This window comes from Silurus aristotelis, assembly GCF_946808225.1.
Source record: "Silurus aristotelis genome assembly, chromosome: 20".
Taxonomy (NCBI): domain Eukaryota; kingdom Metazoa; phylum Chordata; class Actinopteri; order Siluriformes; family Siluridae; genus Silurus; species Silurus aristotelis.
In genome coordinates this window covers 11897144-11910218 of record NC_139593.1, presented here as the reverse complement: position 1 = coordinate 11910218, position 13075 = coordinate 11897144, and the positions used below count along the sequence as shown (strand labels likewise).

At 44.0% G+C, this 13075-nt stretch overlaps 1 protein-coding gene across 1 annotated transcript in view; it reads right to left on the bottom strand.

Moving 5' to 3' along the window:
• Nucleotides 1-13075, bottom strand: part of sorcs3a (sortilin related VPS10 domain containing receptor 3a) — a 260536-nt gene that overhangs the window by 101592 nt on the left and 145869 nt on the right. The window contains exon 4 of the mRNA XM_083523063.1: nucleotides 6740-6898. Within this exon, the coding sequence (XP_083379189.1) occupies nucleotides 6740-6898 (159 nt within the window). The remainder of the gene's footprint in view (nucleotides 1-6739; nucleotides 6899-13075) is intronic.

Below are 13075 nucleotides of genomic sequence, written 5' to 3'. Positions count from 1 at the left end.
TTAAATCCAAGTTTATTGAAAACAAAAACAAGACAGAAACTAATATTGATACTTTTCCTCACAAATCAGTCTGTAGTCTCCCTTTGGTTAATGTTCTTGTCATCTAAAATTCATTTTAATTAATTTGGACATTAATAAATTGATTTCCAATCACTAATCTTCTACTAATGTGATCAATGTTTTTGATAACAACATAATTAATTTTAATGAGCAAACAGATATTTGGATATACAATATAAACAACTGTCAACAAACAAACATTTGTAAACACATAACCATTAGTTTCGTTTGTGCTTTTGAACACTCCATACCCGTTTGCTGTTATAATACCCTCCACTCTTCTGGCAAGCTGCTGCACTAAATTTTGCAATGTGGTTGTTGAGATTTGTGGTCATTCAACCACAAGGGTGTTTTTGAAGAGTACTGAGGTAGGGTCAGCAAGCCTAGGGTGAAGTCAGTGCTCCAATTTATTCCAATAGAGTTGAGGTCAGAGCTATCTAGCAGGCCACTCCAACCATTTTAAACCTTAAATCTTCATTGTGGTTCCTTTGTGCACAGGGACACTGTCATGCTGGAACAGTTTTAGATCTCCTAATGCCTCCAACTTAATAAGAGATTAAGGAAAAAACACATTGCTGGAAAACTCTGGTGTTCCAATACTTTTGTCCATGTTTCCGGATGATATTGTGATTTGTGGTGAGAGTAGGGATCAGGTTGAGAAGAGCCTGGAAAGGTGAAGGTATGCGATGAAAGTAGAGGAATGAAAGTCAGTAGGAGTAAGACAGAGTACATGTGTGTGAATGAGAGGGAGGGCAGTGGAGTGGTGCGGTTGCAGGGAGAAGAGGTGGTGAAGGTGGAGGAGTTCAGATACCTGGGATCAACAGTGCAAAGTAATAGAGAGTGTGTTAGAGAAGTGAAGAAAAGAGTGCAGGCAGGGTGGAGTGGGTGGAGAAGTATGGCACGAGTAATTTGTGATATAAGGGTATCTGCAAGAGTGAAAGGGAAAGTTTATAGGACTGTGGTGAGACCTGAGATGTTGTATGGATTTGAGACAGTGGCATTGAGAAAAAGACAGGAGGTGGAGCTGGAGGTAGCAGAGCTGAAGATGTTGAGGTTTTTGTTGGGAGTGAAGACGATGGACAGGATTAGATATTAGTTTATTAGAGGGACAGTGCATGTGGGACGTTTTGGAGACAAGGTGAGGGAGGCTTGATTGAGATGGTTTGGACATGTGCAGAGGAGGGACATGGGGTATATCGGTAGGAGAATGCTGAGGATGGAGCCACCAGGAAGGAGGAAAAAATTAAGACCAAGGAGGAGGTTTATGGATGTGGTGAGGGAAGACATGCAGGTAGTTGGAGTGAAAGAGGCAGATGTAGAGGACAGGGGGGAATGGAGACGGATGATCCTCTGTGGCAACCCCAAAGGGGAAAAGCCGAAAGAAGAAGAAGTGTACTAAATATGCAAAATCATGACTTGACCATGAATTTAGTAGCAACATTGGCCTGTTTAGGATTGTTATGGACCTGAAATCTATCACAGAAGCATTGGATGAACAAATCCTTTCATACCTAAACACGATTTAGGGTTGCCAGTTCAACTATTAGCATATTTTTTTAAAGGGGAAGACAACCATGTGGGCATTTATGTCTGTGGGGTGGATAAATCAATTGCCCTGGAAAGCTTATGTTATTTGTTATTGTTTTGGGGGTTTTGTTGTTTGGTTTTTAAAGTTTATAACATAATAGATACAGAAGGCTACTGCTTTAACACAAAATACACACACAAAAAAAAAAAACCTTAGCTTCCTATTGTACTGATATGTTTTGACATAAATACCATCTAGTTGGTTTGTACATTTTCTTGGTTCCATGATGCATCTTGAAGCTATTCTACAGGTTAATAAGCTTGCACAGATAACATGACAGATGAACTTTTCAGAACCAGGAACACACAGACAGGCAGACGCCTTGACAAAAATGAAGCAAAATACAGTAATATGCTGCACACTAGATTATAGAAACCGACTTCTACTACACGATTCAGACACCTCAAATGTCAAGCGAAAATAATGATGCTAGCCAGGTTCCAGCATCTTTTTTATGAAGTGAAAAAAGCTATGCAGTCCAAAGTGTTGGCACAAGACTTGCAGTCATTCTAATGAAGGCACAAGCCATAATGCTGGTTTTTGCTTTTTGATTTGATGGGAATTTGAGTGTCAATTCGTCTCCTAAAAAGAAAAAATCACTTGGCATACTTTGAGTGAAATTCGATTATCTATCAGTTTTTCATGAGGTTTTCTGTTCAATCAGAACACAGGACTGGGTTGTAGGTGGAAGCTTTGACTAGCAGTAACTGGGCTAGCTTATCCTATTTGACTATAACACTAAAGTGTATGTATGTAGAAGTGATGCCTTAGGGACATACAGTACTTTATTTGTAATGAATCTGAAATCAAGTCCATGTTATATGTATAGCAATTTTGACAGCAGCCAGAGTCACAAAAAGCAACTTTACCGAGACCCAGATCTAGCTTTAGATCCCTAATGAGCACGCCAGAGGGAATACTTGTGAAGAAAATCTCCCTGAGATGAAAAGGGGATAAAGGAAGAAAGCGGATTTAAAAGAGAACCTACAGTATCCTCTTCTCGATACCAGTGAGTAGAGAGATAATTACACTATACAGGTGAAGAAGATGAATGATGGAAGGGTCAGGCAGCACCTGAGCAGTTTTTACCTCCTGCCTTTTACATGTCCAGGCAAGAGAAGCTGTATTTTGCTCTCTCTCTCTCTCTCTCTCTCTCTCTCTCTCTCTCTCTCTCTCTCTCTCTCTTTCACACACACAAACACAGAAGATCCTTAGGTAAGGTTACATTCCTCCAAGGTCAATCAGTGCTCAGGTAAAATGTGGACATGTAGCATATGGGATGTAATTACTGAGGATATGCTTAGACTTAACTATCCATATGTAAAGAAAGACCTTTCAGAGTTATAGCAAAGTGCAAATTGAGATTATTTAATGCTAAAACAAGACCTCTGGCACATTTAAGCATGGGGCAAGCATATGGTGTATGCAATCTGTCCATTTCTACAGCATCTAAGATCAGCGTCATTGTACAGATGGTTTTATATATATATATATATATATATATATATATATATATATATATATATATATATATATATATATATATATATATATATATATATATATACATATATATATATATATTATGCAGCCATGTAAGACCATTTATAACAAACCGTGATCCAAATAAAAAAAGAACTTCTCCTTGAACTGCCACCTTAACGTGGTGGAGGGGTTTGAGTACTCGAATGACCCTAGGAGCTATGTTGTCCGGGGCTATATGCCCCTGGTAGGGTCTCCCAAGGCAAACAGGTCCTGGGCGACGGGTCAGACTAAGAGCGGTTCAAAACCCCTTATGAGAGATACTACATCAGGGACCGTGACGTCGCCCGGTATGGCGCAGCCGGGGCCCCACCCTGGAGCCAGGCCCGGGGTTGGGGCTCGTATGCGAGCGCCTGGTGGCCGGGCCTTCCCCCACAGGGTCCGGCCGGGCTCAGCCCGAAGGAGCGACGTGGGGCCGCCTTCCAGTGGGCTCACCACCTGCAGGAGGGACCGTAAGGGGCCGGTGCTAAGAGGATCGGGCAGCAGTCGAAGGTGGAGGCCTCGACAACCCGATCCCTGGACACGGAAGCTAGCTCTAGGGACGTGGAATGTCACCTCGCTGGCGGGGAAGGAGCCTGAGATTGTGCGTGAGGTTGAGAGGTTCCGACTAGAGATAGTCGGGATCACCTCTACGCACGGCCTGGGCTCTGGAACCACACTCCTCGAGAGAGGATGGACTCTTTACAACTCTGGAGCTGCCCATGGTGAAAGGCGTCGGGCTGGTGTGGGTTTGCTTATAGCCCCCCAGCTCAGCCGCCATGTGTTGGAGTTTACCCCGGTGAACGAGAGGGTCGTTTCCCTGCGCCTACGGGTCGGGGATAGGTCTCTCACTGTCGTGTGTGCCTACGGGCCAAACGGCAGTATAGAGTACCCGGCCTTCTTGGGGTCTCTGGGAGGGGTGCCGGACAGTGCTCCGACTGGGGACTCCGTCGTTCTACTAGGAGACTTCAATGCACACGTGGGCAGCGACAGTGACACCTGGAGGGGCGTGATTGGGAGGAACGGCCCCCCTGATCTGAACCCGAGCGGTGTTCAGTTATTGGACTTCTGTGCTAGTTACAGTTTGTCCATAACGAACACCATGTTCAAGCATAAGGGTGTCCATCAGTACACGTGGCACCAGGACACCCTAGGCCGCAGGTCGATGATCGACTTTGTGGTCGTTTCATCTGACCTGCGGCTGTATGTCTTGGACACTCGGGTAAAGAGAGGGGCGGAGCTGTCAACTGATCACCACCTGGTGGTGAGTTGGATCCGATGGCGGGGGAGGAAGCTGGACAGACTCGGCAGACCCAAGCGTACTGTGAGGGTCTGCTGGGAACGTTTGGCCGAGCCTCCTGTCAGAGAGATCTTCAACTCCCACCTCCGGCAGAGCTTTGACCAGATCCCGAGGGAGGCCGGAGATATTGAGTCCGAGTGGACCATGTTCTCCACCTCCATTGTCGAAGCGGCCGCTCGGAGCTGTGGCAGTAAGGTCTCCGGTGCCTGTCGAGGCGGCAATCCCCGAACCCGGTGGTGGAAACCGGAAGTAAGGGATGCCGTCAAGCTGAAGAAGGAGTCCTACCTGGCCTGGTTGGCTTGTGGGACTCCTGAGGCAGCTGACGGGTACCGGCAGGCCAAGCGAACTGCAGCCCGGGTGGTTATCGAGGCAAAAACTCGGGCCTGGGAGGAGCTCGGTGAGGCCATGGAGAAGGACTATCGGCTGGCCTCGAAGAGATTCTGGCAAACCGTCCGGCGCCTCAGGAGGGGAAAGCAGTGCCCCACCAATGCTGTTTACAGTAGAGGTGGGGAGCTGTTGACCTCAACTGGGGATGTCGTTGGACGGTGGAAGGAATACTTCGAGGATCTCCTCAATCCCGCCGTCACGTCTTCCATTGAGGAAGCAGAGGCTAAGGGCTCAGAGGCGGACTCGTCCATCACCCAAGCTGAAGTCACCGAGGTAGTAAAGAAACTCCTCGGTGGCAGGGCACCGGGGGTGGATGAGATCCGCCCTGAGTACCTCAAGTCTCTGGATGTTGTGGGGCTGTCTTGGCTGACACGCCTCTGCAGCATCGCGTGGCGGTCGGGGACAGTGCCTCTGGAATGGCAGACCGGGGTGGTGGTCCCTCTTTTTAAGAAGGGGGACCGGAGGGTGTGTTCCAACTATAGGGGGATCACACTTCTCAGCCTACCTGGGAAAGTCTATGCCAGGGTACTGGAGAGGAGAATACGGCCGATAGTAGAACCTCGGATTCAGGAGGAACAATGTGGTTTTCGTCCAGGCCGTGGAACACTGGACCAGCTCTATACCCTCTACAGGGTGCTGGAGGGTTCATGGGAGTTTGCCCAACCAGTCCACATGTGCTTTGTGGATTTGGAAAAGGCATTCGACTGTGTCCCTCGCGGCGGCCTGTGGAGGGTGCTCCGGGAGTATGGGGTCGGGGGCCCTTTACTAAGGGCTGTCCGGTCCCTGTATGACCGAAGCAGGAGCTTGGTTCGCATTGCCGGCAGTAAGTCAGACTTGTTCCCGGTGCATGTTGGACTCCGGCAGGGCTGCCCTTTGTCACCGGTTCTGTTCATAATTTTTATGGACAGAATTTCTAGGCGCAGCCAGGGGTCGGAGGGTGTCCGGTTTGGTGACGACACGATTTCGTCTTTGCTCTTTGCAGATGATGTTGTCGTGTTGGCTTCATCAGACCAGGACCTTCAGCATGCACTGGGACGGTTTGCAGCCGAGTGTGAAGCGGCTGGGATGAGAATCAGCACCTCCAAATCCGAGGCCATGGTCCTCAGTCGGAAAAGGGTGGCTTGCCCACTTCAGGTTGGTGGGGAGTTCCTGCCGCAAGTGGAGGAGTTTAAGTATCTTGGGGTTTTGTTCACGAGTGAGGGAAGGGTGGAACGGGAGATTGACAGACGGATCGGTGCAGCTTCTGCAGTAATGCGGTCGATGTACCGGTCTGTCGTGGTGAAGAAGGAGCTGAGCCGCAAGGCGAAACTTTCGATTTACCGGTCAATCTACGTTCCTACTCTCACCTATGGTCATGAGCTCTGGGTCATGACCGAAAGGACAAGATCCCGGATACAGGCGGCCGAAATGTGCTTCCTCCGCAGGGTGGCTGGGCGATCCCTTAGAGATAGGGTGAGAAGCTTAGTCACTCGGGAGGAGCTCGGAGTAGATCCGCTGCTCCTCCACATCGAGAGGGGTCAGCTGAGGTGGCTCGGGCATCTGTTCCGGATGCCTCCTGGACGCCTTCCTGGGAAGGTGTTCCGGGCGCGTCCCACTGGGAGGAGACCCCGGGGAAGACCTAGGACACGCTGGAGAGACTATGTCTCCCGGCTGGCCTGGGAACGCCTTGGTGTCCCCCCGGAAGAGCTGGAAGAAGTGTCTAGGGAGAGGGAAGTCTGGGCATCTTTGCTTAGACTGCTGCCCCCGCGCCCCCGCGACCCGGCATCGGATAAGCGGGAGAAGATGGATGGATGGATGGATGAAGTGTAAATATTTATAAACAGTCCTAATACATCATTAGCACGTTAGCAACAGCAGGATTTTTTAGATAGAAAAAAAATCACCTTCTGGTCATGGCTATAGGCCAGAGCCCAGTCTTCTTGTGAAGGGTGAAAAAGCAGACTCAAGACGTAGAAACTGAGACGATATTTTTGGTAGCTGGCCCCTTCGTCAGAGCTGACGAGGATGCTGCTTTCGAACTCCGGGTCTGTCAACACCATAACCTATCGAAAAAGGGGAATAAAATTAGTTTTTATAGGGTTGTACTATTTTCTTTTTTGTTTCTGTTGTTTTCTGTTTGTTTCTTTGTCTTGCAATACCACTTTAATATATAGTAGTTATACATGTGTTTGATTTCAATGCCAGTCACCCATGGCACTGAGGAAGAAGCAAGAAAACTTGCTCTCAGGTTGGGGGTACCACAAAAGCTCTCCCATGTCAATCAGAGCAATAATTATTAATCATAAGCCTCTATAAATGTGTATGTGGATCTCAGAGTCTCTTACTGTGCTCCAAGTCGTGTCCAAAAAACATGTTTACCCTCAACTTCAAGTGTAAGCTTATTAGCCTCAAACATACAGTATATTCTGGTAAACTTAAAATCCAGGCTTTGTTAGGCTTCAAGTTTACATGTTATTACTTTATTATTTTGCTAGCGGTAATGTTAAATCCCAACTCTGCTAGATATATAGAACCATGTAATACTTAGCAAGGTTACAAGATTGGAAAAATAGGATCACAGCAAGAAAAATAAGATCACAGGTAGGAGAGTGGAAAAGAATGTTTGCCAATGCTATAGTAATTAAGACTTACAGACATTAGGGAAGTCTACACTTGGCTTTTGGCCACCCACTGATTTGTGAACGTTTAGCTCTGTTTTTGCCTGCTAGATCACTCTAATTAAACATAATTATGTCACGCTTACATTTCCATTGGTTGACTTGTTTTGTTCCTTAATGAATCCGCATCCCTTCGTCTTTGCATCTTCTTCAGCTAAACTATTCTTAGTAAGCCACAGCTTCTCAACTCATCCCCAGAGTCTAACACTTTTTAAAAGGTCATATGAAGCAATCCACAAGTTTGAGTGAAATTGATTTGGGATCACTGTCCATGGCCAACCTTATAAAAACTTGCACTGGTGATCAGAAGGAAACATTGATCGCTGGTCAACCCTTCTGAGATGACAGCGTATGTTGCTTCTTACCGTGTTGGACTCAATATGATTTAAACTTAGTTGTTGCTGATATTTAAAGGTTAAGCTAGCATACTCTTTAAAAGAGCACCCACCACCATGATGGCTTCTATTGAAAAGGTCATTTCATGCAGAAATGATCTGATCCAGTGGAACCAACTTTGTCACTTAGCGTATTCTAATAGCAAGAATGAAGGCTTTAATGAATTGGGCTGTCTGAGTTGGATGTGCAAAATTGATAAGCACACACAAAGCATGCTAAAGGCAAAATAAGAATACCACTTACATCTTCTCAAGCAGGTTATATCAGTTTAGAATCACAGTGAAAGGAGACGGAGAAAAGAGAAGGAAGGAGAAGTTATGAAGTTGACAGTTCCATTATAGATGATTATTTGAATAAGAGAACTTCTTGGGTTTGCTTTTAGTATATACAGTGAGGAAAATAAGTATTTGAACACCCTGCTATTTTGCAAGTTCTCCCACTTAGAAATCATGGAGGGGTCAGAAATTGTCATCGTAGGTGCATGTCCACTGTGAGAGACATAATCTAAAAAAAAATAATCCAGAAATCACAATGTATGATTTTTGAACTATTTATTTGTATGATACAGCTACAAATAAGTATTTGAACACCTGTCTATCAGCTAGAATTCTGACCCTCAAAGACCTGTTAGTCTGCCTTTAAAATGTCCGCCTCCACTACATTTATTATCCTAAATTAGATGCACCTGTTTGAGGTCGTAACCTGCATAAAGACACCTGTCCACCCCATACAATCAGTAAGAATCCAACTGCTAACATGGCCAAGACCAAAGAGCTGTCCAAAGTCACTAAAGATAAAATTGGACACCTACACAAGGCTGGAATGGGCTACGGGAAAATTGCCAAGCAGCTTGGTGAAAAAAGGTCCACTGTTGGAGCAATCATTAGAAAATGGAAGAAGCTAAACATGACTGTCAATCGCCCTCGGACTGGGGCTCCATGCAAGATCTCACCTCATGGGGTCTCAATGATCCTAAGGAAGGTGAGAAATCAGCCCAGAACTACACGGGAGGAGCTGGTCAATGACCTGAAAAGAGCTGGGACCACCGTTTCCAAGGTTACTGTTGGTAATACACTAAGACGTAATAGTTTGAAATCATGCATGGCACGGAAGGTTCCCTTGCTTAAACCAGCACATGTCCAGGCACGTCTTAAGTTTGCCAATGACCATTTGGATGATCCAGAGGAGTCATGGGAGAAAGTCATGTGGTCGGATGAGACCAAAATAGAACTTATGGGTCATAATTCCACCAAACATGTTTGGAGGAAAAAGAATGATGAGTACCATCCCAAGAACACCATCCCTACTGTGAAGCATGGGGGTGTTTTTCTGCACATGGGACAGGGCGACTGCACCTTATTAAGGAGAGGATGACCGGGGCCATGTATTGTGAGATTTTGGGGAACAACCTCCTTCTCTTAGTTAGAGCATTGAAGATGGGTCGAGGCTGGGTCTTCCAACATGACAATGACCCGAAGCACACAGCCAGAATAACCAAGGAGTGGCTCTGTAAGAAACATATTAAGGTTCTGGCTTGGCCTAGCCAGTCTCCAGACCTAAACCCAATAGAGAATCTTTGGAGGGAGCTCAAACTCCATGTTTTTTAGCGACAGGCCAGAAACCTGACTGATCTAGAGAATATCTGTGTGGAGGAGTGGGCCAAAATCCCTCCTGCAGTGTGTGCAAACCTGGTGAAAAACTATAGGAAACGTTTGACCTCTGTAATTGCAAACAAAGGCTACTGTACCAAATATTAACATTGACTTTCTCAGGTGTTCAAATACTTATTTGCATTATTTGCATCATACAAATAAATAGTTCAAAAATCATACATTGTGATTTCTGGATTTTTTTTTTTTAGATTATGTCTCTCACAGTGGACATGCACCTACAATGACAATTTCAGACCCCTCCATGATTTCTAAGTGGGAGAACTTGCAAAATAGCAGGGTGTTCAAATACTTATTTTCCTCACTGTATATTAGCATTAATGACTTTTTTGAAAGAAAAATATGCACAGTATTACTGGCTAATGAGGACAGAGATAAAAACAACAAGAAGTATGACTTAATGTAACAGGTGAAGGTACATAGATACCTAGCTCTAATTAGAATTAAAGTAGAGAAGCCAGACTGTCAGCCAGATTGTATTTCTCACTGCCTTTTCAAGCTTTCCCCACTCAAGCGGATTTGAATTGGAGAAAAAAAAGGGGTACATTTGTCACTGACAAACATCCCACCCTGCTCTCCCCAAGCTTTAACTACGAATCCCTCCAGGCGGTGATTTAGATAAATTGTTTTTCATTAAGTGCCAATAAACAGCCAGCCGAATCGCAGCCAGGATTTGCGCATGCTGAGGCCTTTCCAATTTTACCATTCATTATGGGCTCTAGGAGATGGCACAGGCCCCCCTCCTGGTTTCGACTATCTCCAAAGCTTGTCAGATGCAATTTGTGAGGTTTAAGGGGCTAATCATTTTCTCTAACATTGTTTTAAGCAAAAGCTTATATTATGAAAGAGGAATTACTTTTGACCTTGGATTCTTGAGGATGTTATTGGAGTTTTACTTAAGTGAGCCAGAGAATGAGAAATCCTTCAAGGAAGTTTGTCTAGCTACAAAGAGAAGTTTTGCACTTTTTGGGGTCTCAGTACTTGACCTAGAGCTCTTGGGAGGAGTGTACAAACAGTGTATAATATGTAATGCAATTACAGCAAGTAGTGTTTTTATCAATAGCTTCAAAATTATTTATTTTTGCAATGTCTGCTCGAGTGAGAATAATAGTCTCTTGTTGATCACTGAGGGAGCTTGAATCATGGGTTTGTGCATGTGGACATCAATTTTTATGTTGATTTGGAAATATATCTGGCTTCTGCTCTTAGTGAAAACTCTGGACATTCTGGCAGAGGCAACCAGGTTTTGAACAACCTGGTAATTAGCAGAATTTATGATGCCATCTGTCTTCACATGAACACCTAAACCACCAGCCACAAAAAAATCCCCAAAGTAATCATTGATCCCACCTTCACATTTTACAGTGACTATTGTAGGACTTTTCCAAACACTTCCAGTGAGCCAGTGATCACTGTAGCCTCAAATTTCTGTTTGTGGCTGATGCGAGTAGAACCTGATGTGGTCTTTCACTGCTGTGGCCCATTCACCTCCAGATTTGAGCTTTTACAATATGGTCAGTAAAAACTGATGGGTTTTGTAGATTTCCAATATTCTGTATTAACTATATCAGCTGTTGCTAAAACACTTCCACCAGTCTATTAAACATATATGTCCCATTCCTAAAATTGAATCCAAAAGTCAGGAATTGACCCAGAGACCTGACCATAAATCACAAAGAAAAGGATAATACATGCATGCTGATAACTGTAGCAGGTAGCACATGGTAGTAATGGCCAAATAAGTCTTTGTGGGACCAAGAGAATCGATTAAGAGTGAGGAATAAACACTGAATGCTATTAGCAGATGCTCTCAGCAGTAAGCTGCTACAGATTAATCTATATTACCTAAATACTGATCTCAGGGGCAGAATGGTAAACACTAGTTCTACCTGCCAAGGAAAAAAAAAAGAAGGAAAAACTCAGCGTGGAATTAATCATGTCAAACATGATCAATTGCCTTTGTTTGGAAAAGAAGAACAGTCAAGTAGAAGCAAAATAATGCTTGGTAGTAATGCCCTTTTAACTTAAAACATAAAACCTTGTGTCTCTCTTCATGTACTCCATCTTTAAAATAGCACATTGGTGTTAGAACCTCTCATATCTGCTAGTTCTGGGTGATGCATTTTGTGGAGTGCATAAATCTCACCAACTGGAGCAAAATAACAAAGGATCTATACATTGGTCAACAGGCTTGCGTGGATACTCTGATATAGTCCTAGGTACAGTAGTTTTATCTTAAGTGAAAAGAATCTGAAGGCCATTAAATTTTCAGTCACAGGGATCTACCAAAGACTTATTTTCGCTCATGTGTCTGCAGAACTGTTCCCAAGACTCTGTCCCAACCTGGCTTTAAAGTCAAGAGTATACTTCGTAAATCAAATGCTTTTTCACAGTCCTTGTTAGTTTTAATTTAATTGCTGTCTTAGAAAGCTGAATCTACTTTGGCCCTCAGGGAGAGGCTTACAGGCTCTTCCAAGATCGCGGGATGGAGGCCATGTTATTTGCCACTACACACATTCCCGCTGAAGCCTTAATTCTCTTATTGGGCTGCCAGACTTCTCGTCACACATCTCCTGCTGTCTCTGTGATGAAAAGAGAGAGACAGAGAGAAAACTGGAGAGCAAGAAATTGGAGGTTAGGGCTGAGCTTTGGTAACGTGTAGCAGACTCAAATAATGAGGTGAGAAGTGAAGATTACTAAGTATTTGAATTATCCTATTCCAGTCTATAAATTTAAACAAAAAGAATCTGAAAAAAATATTTAATTCAGAACTTGACAATCAAGCATGTGATTGTTATCTTAACTTGCTGCCCATACTGCATCGAACCACTTCCTTTTAATCAAGACTTAAAATAGGCTTTTACAAATTTTTATTTACATTTGTGTGGCCTTTTCATGCATATTTTTATTCTTAGTCTATCTTGGTAAATAATGCTTATGAAAATGTTATAATGTGTAGCAAAGTACAGCTGGGAACTTTCCAGAAATTACATTGAAGAAGCTGTATTGCAATGGAAGCAGGTGCAGCAGATAGGGTCAATGCCTCGTAACCCCTGGAGTCAGGGTTTGATGCTGAGCTCTGGTCCATGTCTATGCAGAATTCTGCTTGTCGATACTTTCTCTGTGTGGCTTTCCCATAAGTAATCAATTTTCCCCCACTTTCCAATCCAAATTAGGTAGGTAGGTAGGTGGGTGGGGGTCTTGGTAGGTGTTTGGTTTGGATACTTTATTGAACCTAAAATAAATTGCTGCATACCCAAAGTGGTTAAAAAAAAGTATATAAAATATAAAATACAAGAAAGTATACAGTGCAAAAAAAACCCTCTAAACAATAAACAACAATACATTTTTCTTTCAGCTCCGACCGGTCTGCCCATTCTCTTGTCCATTTATTCTGACCTTTCTCATTAAGAAGTTATTTCCACCCACTGAACTGCCACTCACTATATATATATATATATATATATATATATATATATATATATATATATATATA